Source organism: Pleuronectes platessa, chromosome 16 (genome assembly GCF_947347685.1).
Source record: "Pleuronectes platessa chromosome 16, fPlePla1.1, whole genome shotgun sequence".
Lineage (NCBI taxonomy): Eukaryota > Metazoa > Chordata > Actinopteri > Pleuronectiformes > Pleuronectidae > Pleuronectes > Pleuronectes platessa.
Window position 1 is genome coordinate 22,505,923 of NC_070641.1, and position 13,709 is coordinate 22,519,631.

At 46.4% G+C, this 13,709-nt stretch overlaps 1 protein-coding gene across 1 annotated transcript; it reads right to left on the reverse strand.

Moving 5' to 3' along the window:
* Positions 1-1,768: 1,768 nt before the first annotated feature.
* Positions 1,769-12,067, reverse strand: ldlra (low density lipoprotein receptor a). Its single transcript, XM_053443665.1, has 18 exons — positions 11,758-12,067; positions 8,855-8,980; positions 8,642-8,764; positions 8,139-8,519; positions 7,929-8,051; positions 7,716-7,838; positions 7,472-7,591; positions 7,239-7,364; positions 6,949-7,120; positions 6,638-6,865; positions 6,428-6,546; positions 6,178-6,317; positions 5,690-5,831; positions 4,947-5,090; positions 4,564-4,860; positions 4,361-4,441; positions 4,105-4,268; positions 1,769-3,343 (listed from the first exon to the last, which is right to left on the reverse strand). Exons 1-18 carry the CDS (start codon positions 11,840-11,842, stop codon positions 3,287-3,289), a joined length of 2,751 nt encoding a protein of 916 aa, XP_053299640.1. The 5' UTR covers positions 11,843-12,067; the 3' UTR covers positions 1,769-3,286.
* Positions 12,068-13,709: the final 1,642 nt, after the last annotated feature.

Here is a 13,709-nt window from a genome sequence, read left to right on the forward strand (position 1 = left end):
AACCAGACGTTTTCTGTCGGACGTGCAAACAAAAACAAACTTTATCAAAGACGAGGGAGTCCGAGCTATTGATCTGACTCAGGATCTGAGGATGAATGTATCTGTGTTAATGTTTGTCTACGGTTTATGTTTTCCCTGGAGAGTATAGACTGAAAGTCAGCATCAACTGGTTTGTCTCTTATCTGCATGTACTGCACTATCAGCTCACAACTTCCACTCCTCCTTAAAACCTTGAGCTCTGCACGTGAGCGGTCTGGAGATGCAGATGTTTGGGGGGTCACACAGATGTTGGTTTGCACACATTCTCTTTTCTCTGGTAGTTGTCAGGTCGTCCTAAAGCTCAAAAACAAATAGATGCATCACCAACGCATCATGGTGATGTCAACAAACCGCTCGCCCTGCTTGAGCAAACACAAATCAGATCAATAAACTGCACTGATGGTTTGAAAATGATCTTGTGAAGTGGAAAAATGACCAGATTATAAATGTCTCCAGACTGTATTAAGACGTTCTATCTTTCATGTCATCATAACTTTTTATTTCATGATGAAACAGATGAAACTATGTTGCAGACACTTTCCCCACAAGGAGTTGTGTAACTTTCCCGACATGTGCTCTCACAGCGTTGGAGGATTCTAAGAAACCGTGGCTCTCTGCTTCTCGGTGACGTCTGGACTTTCCAGGAAACTCTCGCATTCCACAAAAAGGAACTACACAATAACACAGGCAGGCCCCCCGAGAGAAAGAGGGGGAGGATGGGGGGGGGGGGGGGGGGGCTCTTACAGTCAAACATGAACATTTTTCAAACCGTATCATCTGCCACGTAGCTCAGGTTCAGCTCAGCCAGCATCAACACGGAGATGGAAAGTAACGTGGAGGAGATTGAACAGTGGAAAAGATTTGACCCCAGTGGAGAAACTGGCAGAAAGAACTGGAGCAGGAAAAATGGAAAAGTTGATGTTGTGGCCGAGTGTCACAGGAAGTGGTTCCCAAACACAGACAGTGAAAAGAACTGAGCTGAACTCAAGAGGATTGAAACTGTTGAAATGAACTGAAACTGGTTTATGAACAGTTGAAGCTGTTTGATAAAGATAACGGATAAATAGTTATAATAGTTATCTCTAAAAGAATAACTGTTGAAAAAGTTAATTTATGAATAAACAATTGAAATAGGTCAAAACCGTCGGAACATTATGAATCCATTGCATTTAGTTAAAGATAAGAAAACATAACAATTTCAAACTGTTACTGAAAACTGGTTAATACATCGTTGAGTTTGTTAGCTAAAGTTCAACTGATGCAAATTGAAATAGTTTAAAAACAACTGAAACCATCAACTAAAGCTACGTGGAAAATATTGTTGTGTAGTGTTTTTAGGGCTAGGGCTAAAAGTAATGATAAGCAATTAAAACTATTTGAAACTGTTTAAACAGCAACGGATGAACAATTAAAAAAAACTAAGTTAAGGATAAACAATTGAAACAAGCTATTGGCTGAATCTAATAGATAAACTGTTAAAAAGTATTGTGTTCATAATTTTAAAAGTATTTACAACATTAAACTGTAGCTGGTGGACAAAGTAAAAAATGGCTAAGAATGAATAAATAGTTAAAATAGCAAAAACTGATGGTGAGAACAGGTTTTCTCTGTATATGTTTGTGTTCATATTCATATATTTATCTCATATATTCAATATTTTCCACTGGATCACATGAACTTTTAGTGCATCCGTGTAAATTCAGGCACAGAATCCAAACCAAGAAAGAAGTGATTCTCTAATAAATAGAAGCATTTATTTATGTACAGCTGATGTTTAAAGTTTACAACAAATGCTAAACCACTGACATTATTACCAAAAACAAATATTTACATTTATGAACATGATATTTACACACTTGATCTGCTCGTTGGTCAGTGAATTAAGATTTTTTTCCATACATCTTCACTCGCACTCGTTAATTATGTCTCTGAGAAAAGAGCCACCGGCTCACAACACAACGACGTGTGTGTCCGGAGCACGTGACGCTGCCACATCCCTCACACGGTCCTTTGTAAACAGGCAGACACTTTGATTGTACACACAACCCACTGAGTTTAACAACACGCGAACAAATAAAGTCATTTAAAAAAAGGCACACATTTATCAATACACACGAATCAGCTCAAAAAGAGAAAAGCCCCGGTGGGCCCCTGGCTCTGTTTTGTCAGGTGAGGCTGGAATAAGGCAAACTGAGGCTCTGTTTTTAAGGCAGGATGTAAATACACACACACACACACACACACACGTGGCCGGGCGCTGGACACGAGGCGAGGCCCCGGCGGTCGCACGTTACCGCATCAAAAGCTTCTCCGACTTCGAGGAATTCTGTGGTTCCTCCTGAGGGGCACCGAGTGGGGGGGAGGGGGGGGGGGGTTTAAAGACGTCTCTCCTGTGTATTAACAGCCGACCCACAAATCATTAGAACGGAGCAGGAGAGAGTGTGAAATCACAGGCAGCTGCTATCGGTCACTGTGACCCTGCTGTAAAGTGTGTTTTCTCTGAGTGTGTCTCAACACAACGTCTGTGTTTGTCTCGGGAATAAAAACCAGTCAACAACAAGTGGACGACTTTGACATTAACGGGGGGGAAATGTTTGACATTGGAAGATTGTGCATAAAGACCATTATCAGGCGACCGGGCTCTGTCCAAACGTTAAAAGAGAAATAACAGAATCTGCATTTCACCAACTCAAACGCTCAATTATTAAACATTTCATCATTTAAAATGTACAAAAACATCAAGTAAAAATTACTTGTGTGGCTCTGCAGGTTCTGGGACACGACTCGACCCGACTGACATGTCTGTAGTTTCCGTTCCTGGTGCCAAACTGAGCTAAACTCTGCAGCCGGAGCCGGTGCCTTCATTCAAAGCCAAGAAAGCACTTATGCATAATTTCAACTGCTGCTTTAAACTATAAATAGTTCAAGATGTGATTGTTCAAAACCAGTGGAAAATACAAAAATAACAATATGTGATATTTACAACACTCATTTGTGAAATCCATGAAACGCGAGTCCGAGGGTTGTGTTCCGATGAGTTCAGTTAAACTGACGTGGCTTCAACTATCTCACAGTTCTCCAGGTAAATCATCACAGTTTGGACAAAGTGTTCCTCTGGGAGGAGTTAGTGGTTCAAGCTTCTCTGGTACTGGCTTCGACTTCCATATAGTTGTGCTGAGTGAGGTAAAAAAAACAGAAATACACAAAAGGAAGTCCAAGGTAGCTTATGGTCTTCTCTCCACGTGGCTCAGTTCTCTGTGAAGGCTGGATTGTCTGCTTCTTCATTCAAGCTCACAACTTGTCTCTGAGGGGACAGCAAATAAAAAAAGATGTCAGACAGAGAATAAAGTGTCGCCTGCACGTGTCAACAACAACAAAATATATCATTGTCTAATATTTATAAATCTACGAGAGCGTTTTTACTCCTTCTGGTTTTGGTCTGGTTTCAATCGGACTCTGGTTTCTGTTTTTGTTTTGTGGTGGGATCGGGGATCTGCCCTCGATCCGACCCAACAACCTGGTGTGAGTTTGAGTGACAGGTCTCCTGTGGGCAGCAGAGCGGACACTCCGCGGTGGCCTCTGTAATATTAGTAGGCGGCTCCATTGCAAATTGCTGAGTGATGTTTCTGTCACAGAAATATGCACCAGACCAGAACTAACGACCTTCCTCCTGTATTTACTATTTTACCCCCCGCCCCAGACCCATTTGACCGATAGTGAACTTTCTCACGTGTTTTGCAGTGAGGTTTTGTTTTGACGGGATTTTGCTCAGTGTGAAAAGAAAAAGAACCAAGAGGGAAAAGGCTCCAAGTTAAAGAAACAGATGAACTGATTGAGACTAGATCAAACAAGTACAGGTGTGAGAACGTCCTTAAACAGATGAATGAATTCAGGTTACATTCAAATACGTTTTCATTTGAACACTAATTCATTAGAACCAGATTTTTACATTGTTTGGCTCTGATTTTAGGCTTTTTGCTCTCGACAACTTCTAAAACTTATCGCCGGGCCGAAACTTTGGCTAAAGTCGTGTAGTGAGAATTCAGTGACTCCTATCACACTCACCTTTGGGTAGGAGTAACCGTCGGGGCTGTTGCTCCTCCAGATGTGCACTTGGTCCTCGGTGGTCTTCTGGTACACGGGGTTGTCGAAGTGAATGGTGTTGGTGTTCTTCAGCCTGTAGTTCCTCCACAGCAGCACGGCACCGACGGCCACGAGGCAAACGATCGCTGCACCAGGGGAGAGAAATCCAGAGAGAGGTGAGACAGGAGCGATGATGTTGGAAATATTTGTAATTTTCCATGTGGACTGAGCTACTCACCCAGAGGCAGGACGATGTACAGAACTATCCGGGTGGGGGAGGCAGTGTCTGGGGCGGCTAGAGCAAATCCAGGTCGCACGTCTGAAGGAGAAGGGAACACAGTGAATGATTCACTTCACACCAGGACCGGTCCAACGTGAAAACCAACTAGCACCGGGATAAATCATGTTTCAAAGGATGAAAAAACCCATGATGGCTCTTACCTGGAGAGGTGGCCGGAGCCTCTGTGGTGGTCTGGGGGATTTTAGGCTTCACTGGCTGGGGAGTGGTGGTCCTTGGGTGGGGTACGGTGGTCCTGACCAAAGGCTTGGAGGTGCGTGGTGCTACCTGGGCTGCAGAACTGGTGATAACGACAGGCACTGGAGTGGTGGTGGGGACCTGGGGCTTGGAGGTGGCTCTGGTTGTGGGTCTAGGTGTGGTCGGGGGTGGCGCCGGTGGCAGACGAGGAGGACTGGTAGCTGGAATCTGAGGCTGCACAGGAGCTGCCGGTGTAGGAACAGCTGGTGGAGAAAACAAGGTAAAAGGTGAGAGTCTGATTACGTCTTTTCTTCTTCATCCTCATTTCTCTTTTTGCTGCTTTACGCACCAGGCACACACGTCCTCATGTCTCTGGCGAGCATCATGTTATCCGGACAGACGCAGGTGTACTTGGGCGGATGTCGTCCCACCTGAGGAGCGGCCAGGCACATGAATTCACAGCCGCCGTTGGAAACCTGGCACCAATTCCTCCCTGGAACAAAGATACCGATTTAAGATTTTAGGTGGATGGCAACTTAAATAATAACTGTGGACAGCAAGTATGGCAAACATGCAGCGCTCTAGGAAAGGTGAAATCTGGACGTGAACCTAAAGGGGCCCATGTGGTAAAGGGTGAATATGGCATGGTGGACATGCAGTGTGGATATGGTTCACTTGTGGCCCAGATCTGGCAAAACCGGAGCAGGCCACTTGAGTGCCAACATTTCCCGTGGCATGTAGGGCGGATGACAGTTTGACAGTTTGGGCCTAATCTGGGACAACAGAGATTTGCTATGTGGGTCAGATCTGTCCACAGCTAAAGAATTTGCTAAGTAGCTTCTCTGAAAATGAATAACTAGTTGGAAACAGGTAAATATTCTGTGTTTGTATAAAGTCGGGAGTTAGGAACCTTTGGGTTTGAGGACCCAGAAGAATCTATTTGAAAAATCACATATGATTCCTCTTATGTGCAAAGATTAAAACACTTGTGACCATGGTTGGGAGTTTTCAACAAGTATTATTCACCGTCTCCACTTCTACCTCAGTCCCCAAATCAAGATGATAAAGATATAATCTAGTGACGTCTCTTACCAGCAGGTTGTTTGAGGTTGTGGTAAAGAATAATGTCTTCTGGTGATGCCAGGTTCTCGGCCACCGGTACAATGTCGGCGCCCGTCAGTCTGTTCGCACTGAAGATGGCGTTGTTACTGACGTCGGTCCAGAAAACTTTCTCCTGGAAACACAACAAGCGACAGAAGTTGAACATTCAAGAGATAATGGACAGAGCTCATGGTACTGTGTGGAATGATGGCACTCGGGCGGTCCGCTGCAGTTTGCCAGATCTGGGCCACAAGTAAGACATAGCAGTACCGCATGTCAACAAAACGAGATTAAAACTTGCAGAGAATCGGCCACAAACATTTAGTTTAGGGATATTTTGGCTACATTTGCGATTTCACAAGTGGCCACATCCATTTGTTCCGGGCCACACGAGGCCAGAAGTCCTGCATCATCACCTGGAGTGACCCACATCCTCGTGCTATCTGGCGAGTGAAGTTTATCAGATGGTAAATAGCTACCTCAAACACAGTGAGTCCCAGTGGGTGAGCCAGCTTGAGTTCGTCAATGATGAGGGTGTGTCGGCCGCCGCCCTGCACGTCGATACTGGAGAGGGTGTGCAGCTTGGAGTCCACCCAGTACAGCCGCTGGCTCAACAGGTCTGTGGGGCGAAGCAGGCGGGGGGGTCAGCAGGTCGCACAGGAGTGGCCACAGAGTAGATTATTTTAATAAAAGACTTGGAACCAGAGAAACGTGAATGCTGCAGTTTACCCAGCGTGATGCCGTTGGGCCACTCGATGTTGTCGGTGACCAGAGCCGAGCGGTCTCCCCCGTTCAGACCCCCCTTTTCTATCTTAGCAGGGGTTCCCCAGTCCGTCCAGTAGACGAAGCTGGGAGGCGTCAAAACAAATAAACACAATGAGTCTTTTGGTGTTTAAGCACGTAAAGGAACTGTCTATTTATCGATGCTCTCAGACTCACTTGCTGTAGGGGTCCACCACGATGGCCCGGGGCTTCGACAGGTCGTGCCGGAACAGAGTTTTTCGACGGCTCCCGTCCGCGGTCACCACCGAGATGGTGCTGCGGATGCTGTCGGTCCAGTACAGGTTCCCATGGACCCAGTCGAAGGCGAGGCCCTCAGGAGCATCGATGTCGCTGCCGATGACCGTGCTGTGGTGGGCGGAGTCATCAGCCACGTCCATCTGGGCTCTGGTTGAAAGTGACGACAAGCGTCAAACAGGGAAAACAAGACCCAGGCTCTGAATTCATTCTGATGGTGGTCTTTTGCTCACCTGTAGATCTTCTTCTGGGAAATGTCCGACCAGTAGATGTCTTTGGTGGCGATGTTCATGTCCATCGCGACGACGTTCTTGAGGCGGGGGATCACTCGGGTGTACTCACTTTTGTCCAGGGTCATTTTTCTGACCTCGTGGCGGTTGGTAAAGAACAGGTAGGCTATCGTTCCTACAAAATAAGAGTTGACGCCAGACGGGTTAGTAGTTGATAGAACTAAAGGTATACAAATTTAAAAAACAGCACTTGCTAGACAACCTCTTATTTATAGTTAAAACAGTTTATTTACCGATGGCCTTGCAGGCTTTGCTCGCTGGGTCGACTTGGTAACCATCCTCGCAATCGCATTTGTAACCGCCGATCTGGTTGATGCAGATCTGGCTGCAGGTGTCCGGGTCGGCACACTCATCAATATCTGATCCAATGAGGAGAGAGGACTTTAAAACATGCAGCAGTGTATCTAATAAGTGTGCACATGGATATTTGACTGTTTCTGCTGGTAACTGTGAGGGAGGCCGTTACCTTCACAGAGTTTTTGGTCCACCAGGCTGAATCCGGCAGGACACCGGCACTCGAAGCCGATTCTCAGGTCTTTGCAGATGTGAGAGCAGCCGCCGTTACTGAACAGGCACTCGTTAAGGCCTGCAGAGGGAAGAAGAAGAAGAGGAGAAGGTTTGTGTCTAACATTCTTGAGCTGCACCCTCATTAAATACATAGAGGTGGTGATTAACGGTGACGGTAATGAACGAGGGGCCTCTGGACTCACCACATTCCCTCAGAGGCTCATCAGACCAATCCCTGCAATCGCGGTTCCTGTCGCACACCTTCTCCATGAGGATACACTCCCCGCTGCGGCACTTGAACCTGGTTGGGCCGTCACAGTGGGTCGCTGTGCGGGACGCAGTGGAATACAACATGAGGTCAACTCACCTACCACAGACACAGGCTTGAGATCTGATGCAGGAAAGTTGGGTCGTACCATTGACGCAGCCGCTTTCATCGCTCCTGTCCCTGCAGTCGTACTGATGGTTGCACTGACGGCTCCCATGGATGCATGTTCCATCACCGCACTCAAACTCATCAGGACGACAGGTCCGACGATCTGCAGGGAGCCAAGGGGCAGGAATTAAGGATTGGAACTAGTGACAGTGTGTGATCGACGGGAAAAGGATGAAGTCACCGTACTCACCACAGTTTGCTTCATCCGACCGATCGTGGCAGTCGGCTGCTCCGTCACACTTCCAGCTGCCGTGGATGCACTCGCCACTGCCGCAGTGGAACTCCAGGGAGGTGCACTGGTGAGGGCTCGGAGAGGCAGGCCGCTTGGTGCCGCAGTTCTGAGGCCACTCGTCCGAGCCGTCGGGGCAGTCGGAGTCTCCGTCGCAGGCCCACAGGCTCGGCACGCAAACGGTGTTGTTGCACTGGAAGGCCCTGGGGCTGCAGGTGGTGGCCGGGCAGGAGGCCTCGTCGCTGCCGTCCTCGCAGTCCGCCTCGTAGTCGCACTTGAAGGAGGCCGACACACACTGGCCGCTCAGGCACTGGAACTCGGTTTTGGTGCACTGCCTAGGGGCTGAGAAGGGGAATGTGACAGTTCAGAGGAGAGAACCACCTGGAAAGCTTTGGAGCACCAGCAGAAGGAGAAGTGAGTAGGGTGAGCTGGAGGTCTTGACCCTTTGAGATGGATAAACTCACCACAGGTCTGCTCGTCTGCCCCGTTCTCACAGTCAGCTTTTCCATCACAGAGCCAGGTTCTGGGTATACACTGGTTCAGACGGTCCTGGCAGCTGAACTCCGTCGGCCGGCATGTTCTATCCACTGAGATGGAAACACACAGAGAAAATATAATGAGACCAAAGGATTGTGGGATCGGTGAGTGTTGAAAACCACTTCGGTCATGATACTCACAACAGGTCGCAGGAAGTTCATCTGTTCCGTCTCCGCAGTCGTCGGAGGCGTCGCACACCCATCTGACCGTGATGCATTTCCCATTCCCACACTGGAACTGCTGGGTTCCACATGTCGTCAGTGCATCTGTGACACACATCAACACACGGCTCAGTGAAAAGACTCATTTCAGTTCATCTATCAGACGTTATGCTGATGAGGCTAAAACAATCTCTATCACCAGATCGTGAGATGACGAAAGAATCTCAACGACTATGTTCACAAACTGATTTTAGCAGCTTTTTGGTCATAAACCAAAGTATTTGATTAAATGTTCATCTGATGATTGTATTATCTGGAAAAGTTAAAGAATGGTTAATGTTATCAAGATTGATTCGGGTGCGGAGGATCAATGTTTGAACCAACACACCAAAGTCAACAAGCTCTAATCATGAAACTTGATGTCCTGATCCACCCAATAAAAATAATGAAAAGTGATAAATGGTGAACTTCCTGTCCAATGAAAACAAGTTTTAATCCTTTTTCATGGATTTTTGAAGTAAGTTCCTACCAAGGAGATTATTTAAAATCTATGTTTGGTGTAATTTCGCCTCAAACACACTTGGGGGGAAACTATGTGTTATGGTGTTCGACACGCTGGCACAGGAGTGGGGGGCGGGGGAGTGTGCACTCTAGCATGACACACACATGATCAAACACACACATGCATGTTGCTGCTTGTTTAAATAAGGCAGATAAAGGGTTAAACTACAAGTCAAACACAGATCTTCACAGCAGCTACGTCAACAAGCTTCAGCTCTCACCGCCGGCACAGAGCTGCTGATGCTAACAAGTAGATGATCACGATATGAATCTCATTATCCGCCATTTAACGTCCCTGCCAGCAGAAATGCTCAAGACACTGTCGCTCTCCCAACCCCCATCTTCACTGGACCCACTGAGACCAGTGAACTGGAAGAAGCCATTAGACTGTACATCAACACGGGGAGGGGAGCAGTGTGTACCAGGGGGTACTCGAGGTCGTTCCTCCAGCTGGACACGTGGGTTCAATACCTCGCAGGACCACCTGCTTCTGACAGGGGCCACAGAGAGGTGTTTGACCGCAACACCACCACGAGCATGTAGCATGTGTTACTGCATTAAAAATGTAAATCTGTATCATTAAATATTCATATTTGAAGCTTGTGTCCTACATGAATGGATGGAAACCAGATACACCCCCAGTAATGTGTGTGTGATGAAGTTTTTACAGCACAGTAAATCATAACAGCTCCTGGGTGAAGTCAAACATCTGGCCCTGTCGGTCAGGGGCCGACGTTTGAAGAAACACTTCACGACACTGTTGTAGTATTTTTATATGAGTCGGTAATTCCAAACAGTCACTCGGGTGAACATTAATCTTTTCTTTACGACTCCAAGTGAGAAGTTGTGCATTGTCGCCTTCGCCATAAAGATAATGATCAGTTTCATGTTGACAAACGAGAGCTTATCACACGGAAGTCCTTGTGAGTAACACATACACACACACACACACACACACACACACACACACACACACACACACACACACACAAAAGAAACACACAAAAGATCTCAGAGGGTTGAACTTGGAGGTGGATCTCAAACTTTCTCTTTTCATTGACCGGCTCTTATTCCCTGGAACTGATGACACACGATCCGGGTTCACGCTGACTATTTACTCAATGGGATTAAAGTTCAGCCCTTGAAGGACAAACTGGACTAAATGGCAACATTATTGATCCGGTAGGGATCCGTACTGGGAAAATAACAATCCTCTGGTTTACTGGTTATTTCTTTGACGATCCGTCTGCTGTGTTTTATGGGATGAGAAACAGATGAGGGACGCTGCTACAACTCTTTTAAGTGCTTTACAATAAAAACACTACTTGTTTATGTGACTACCGTCTCTTTTTTATTATTTTAAATAACTTCACTGAGAAGTTGCACTTTAGGTGTCTTTTAAAACTACTTCTTTGTATTTTCTTCTGATTGTTTGTTCACACACTTCGTTTCACTGAAGCTTTTTACAGATTTGGACTTGAACTTGAACTTGAAACTATCATAAAATGAATCCATTACATTAAAATAAATCACCTTGAGGAGGATGGATCCCTCCTGATAGAACTCCTCTGTGCAATCAGGAGTGCTACACAACTATGTCTCAACATTGGGGAACAAAAATGACACAAGTGTCCTTGAGGCAATAGACGACAACCAGTCCCAGCATGTTTCACTACACACACCATTTCCCATAACTAACAAACTGGTCTGACAGTCAATTCCCAACAGTGTGCGATACAAAAAGTGAAGGAATGCAGCCGTGGGACAATGTCAGTGTTTGTATTGGAGGATAAAGTTGCGCGCTCCTTCCCACAGCGCAGGGGCGTCTGAGGTAAAAGAGACAGAGGCCTCCTACACACAGGCTGTTGCATCATCTAGGCAACAATACACACACGCCTGTAAAACACACATTCGCCCACAAGCTGCTGTGAGGTCTTTTGTTCATTGAGTGAAATAAAAGTGGCGCTAATTCCAATTTTTCGGCTTTTTTACGCACAGCCTGTGTTCACTCTGCTGAGAGCTGCTCTGCTTTTTCTTCCATAGTGAACGTTTAGGGGGGGGGGGGGGGGGGCATACAGACACAGAGATGTGACCTACATTCTGGGAATAACTGTGCCCCCCCCCCCATCACTTTGCATCCGGTGCTGTCACAGGAGTTCCAACCCAAACACCCTGAACACATTGCCAACAATTACAACCAGACACTCAAACAAGTGCAGAAACGTTTTTTATCCAGTTAAAGCAGAGCCGTTTTTGCAGAATGTAGATTATTAATTATAAAACAATAACTCAGATGAAGATACAAGGAATTGTAAACTTACGCGTTTGGAGCACGGAGCAGAGGAGGAGCAGCAGGGGCGCGTAAAACGGCCGTGCCATGGCTTTCAGACGCACTGGAAGACGCATCTACAGATTCACCCTGTCAGGTCTCTGATGAGTGTGTGTGTGTGTGTGTGTCTGTCTCTGTGTGTGTCTGTTAAAGCACTATAATAATAACAAGGACGTGCTCTTGAACACCACACACACGCGGTAACAACGGCTCCCTTGTGCTGCGCTGGGCTCACAGATGCTCGGAGGAGGAGATGCTCTGCACTGTTTGACAACATCAGACCCATTTCAATGTGGTCCAGCGGTGGGTGGGACCGAGAGGGGCCCCGGAGGTGGGGGGGGAGGCGGGCCCTGGAGTGGTGTGATTCCTGAGGCGCACAGACTCAACAACCCGGAGGCGGAGCTCTGCGGAGATGGATTTTACTATGAGTTTTTTTTTTTTTAACCCTTCCAGAGACACGTGCGCACATGCACATGCACTGTTTGGTAGTTTCATTCCCTGGAGGCAAACCCTGACCCGACCACCACCGTGCATACATACAAGCCTGGCAGGGGCGTAGCCAGGAACTCTGACGACCTGGATGTGATTATCTCAGGGGCCCCTGTAATACAGCAGCAGGAGGAGGAGGGGGACAACATGGAGAGACGTACTGAACAAGTTCTAGATACTCAAATGAAAATCTGAAATACTTCAAGAATAAATAATGAAATCAAAACACTGTACACGTCTTAATATCTCAAATATGAATATATGACATATGCTCTATGAAGTGTTGGAAGACACAAGATACATTTGACTACACTGAGGTTTTCCCCAAAATTCTATATAAATAATTTTTGGAAAAATCTAAATATTTCCTTCCTCATTATAGAACAGTATTTTTTCTGGACCTGTTGACATCGTGGTGTCTTAAATGTTCTCTTCTTTTTCCTCATTGCGCATAGATGTATATATTAACTTCATCTAAAGTAATAAATATCTATATATTTACACATTTTCTGTGTTTTCACGGATCAAACATGTGAAATTGGCAGCTTTATATCATTGGATCCTGGAAATGAGCTTGTACTTTTTGGTTTATGATGTTTCATCATCACGCGACCCCTCGGGTGACGTGTGACCTCTCATCCCTTCAGCTCGTGCTCAATCATCAAACTCTTACAAAACCAACTGTTTCATAAAGTAAACACAAAGTCTATGAGACCATCAGCCGCTGATCTACAGCCGACCTTCGTTGAGTAACCGAGGCAGTTCGGATCATGTGGTTTACACAGAGCAGCGGTTGAACCAGTGAGTTTAACATCCTAATAAAATCCAAACCGAGGCTGTAAAGTCATCAGCTCGGCTTTTATCTTGGTATCACCGCTTCCCTAACCCGGGTCCGCCACCTCGCCTGCAACAAAACAAACAAGAAGAACCTGCTCCGGTTCAAACAGGTTCAAAGTCTCAGTTCCAGTGAGGCTGCAGGAGAGTTTACTACGAGATTTACATTCACAGAGCTGCAGATAAAGACCACCTGAGGAGATAAAGCTGGAGAACAACAACCTTGAACCGAGCGCAGAGCGTTGAGCGTCAGGAACATCACAGCCTCCGTCTTCGGGAACCGTTCAGATTAATCCAGATGTTTCTGTGAACGCACTTCGGAGGAAAATCCCTCGAATGATGAAACAGGTTCAAAACAACAAGAAGCTGAAGCACATCAGAGGAAATGTATTGACGAGTAAATACATTGACCCTGAGACTATCACAAGGAGGGTTAGGGATTCAGATAACATGGACCCCCCCCCCCCCCCCTCCCTCTGCATGCCCTTTATTGACCAAGTCCATTTTACGTCAAAGAAACACTCTGAGGCACGTGAGGGATCCACAGAGGAAACGTAAACCCCCGGGTCTGTGACTCTGTGGTCTGTGATTATTGAGTCTGTTAACCTGCTGCTTCACGTC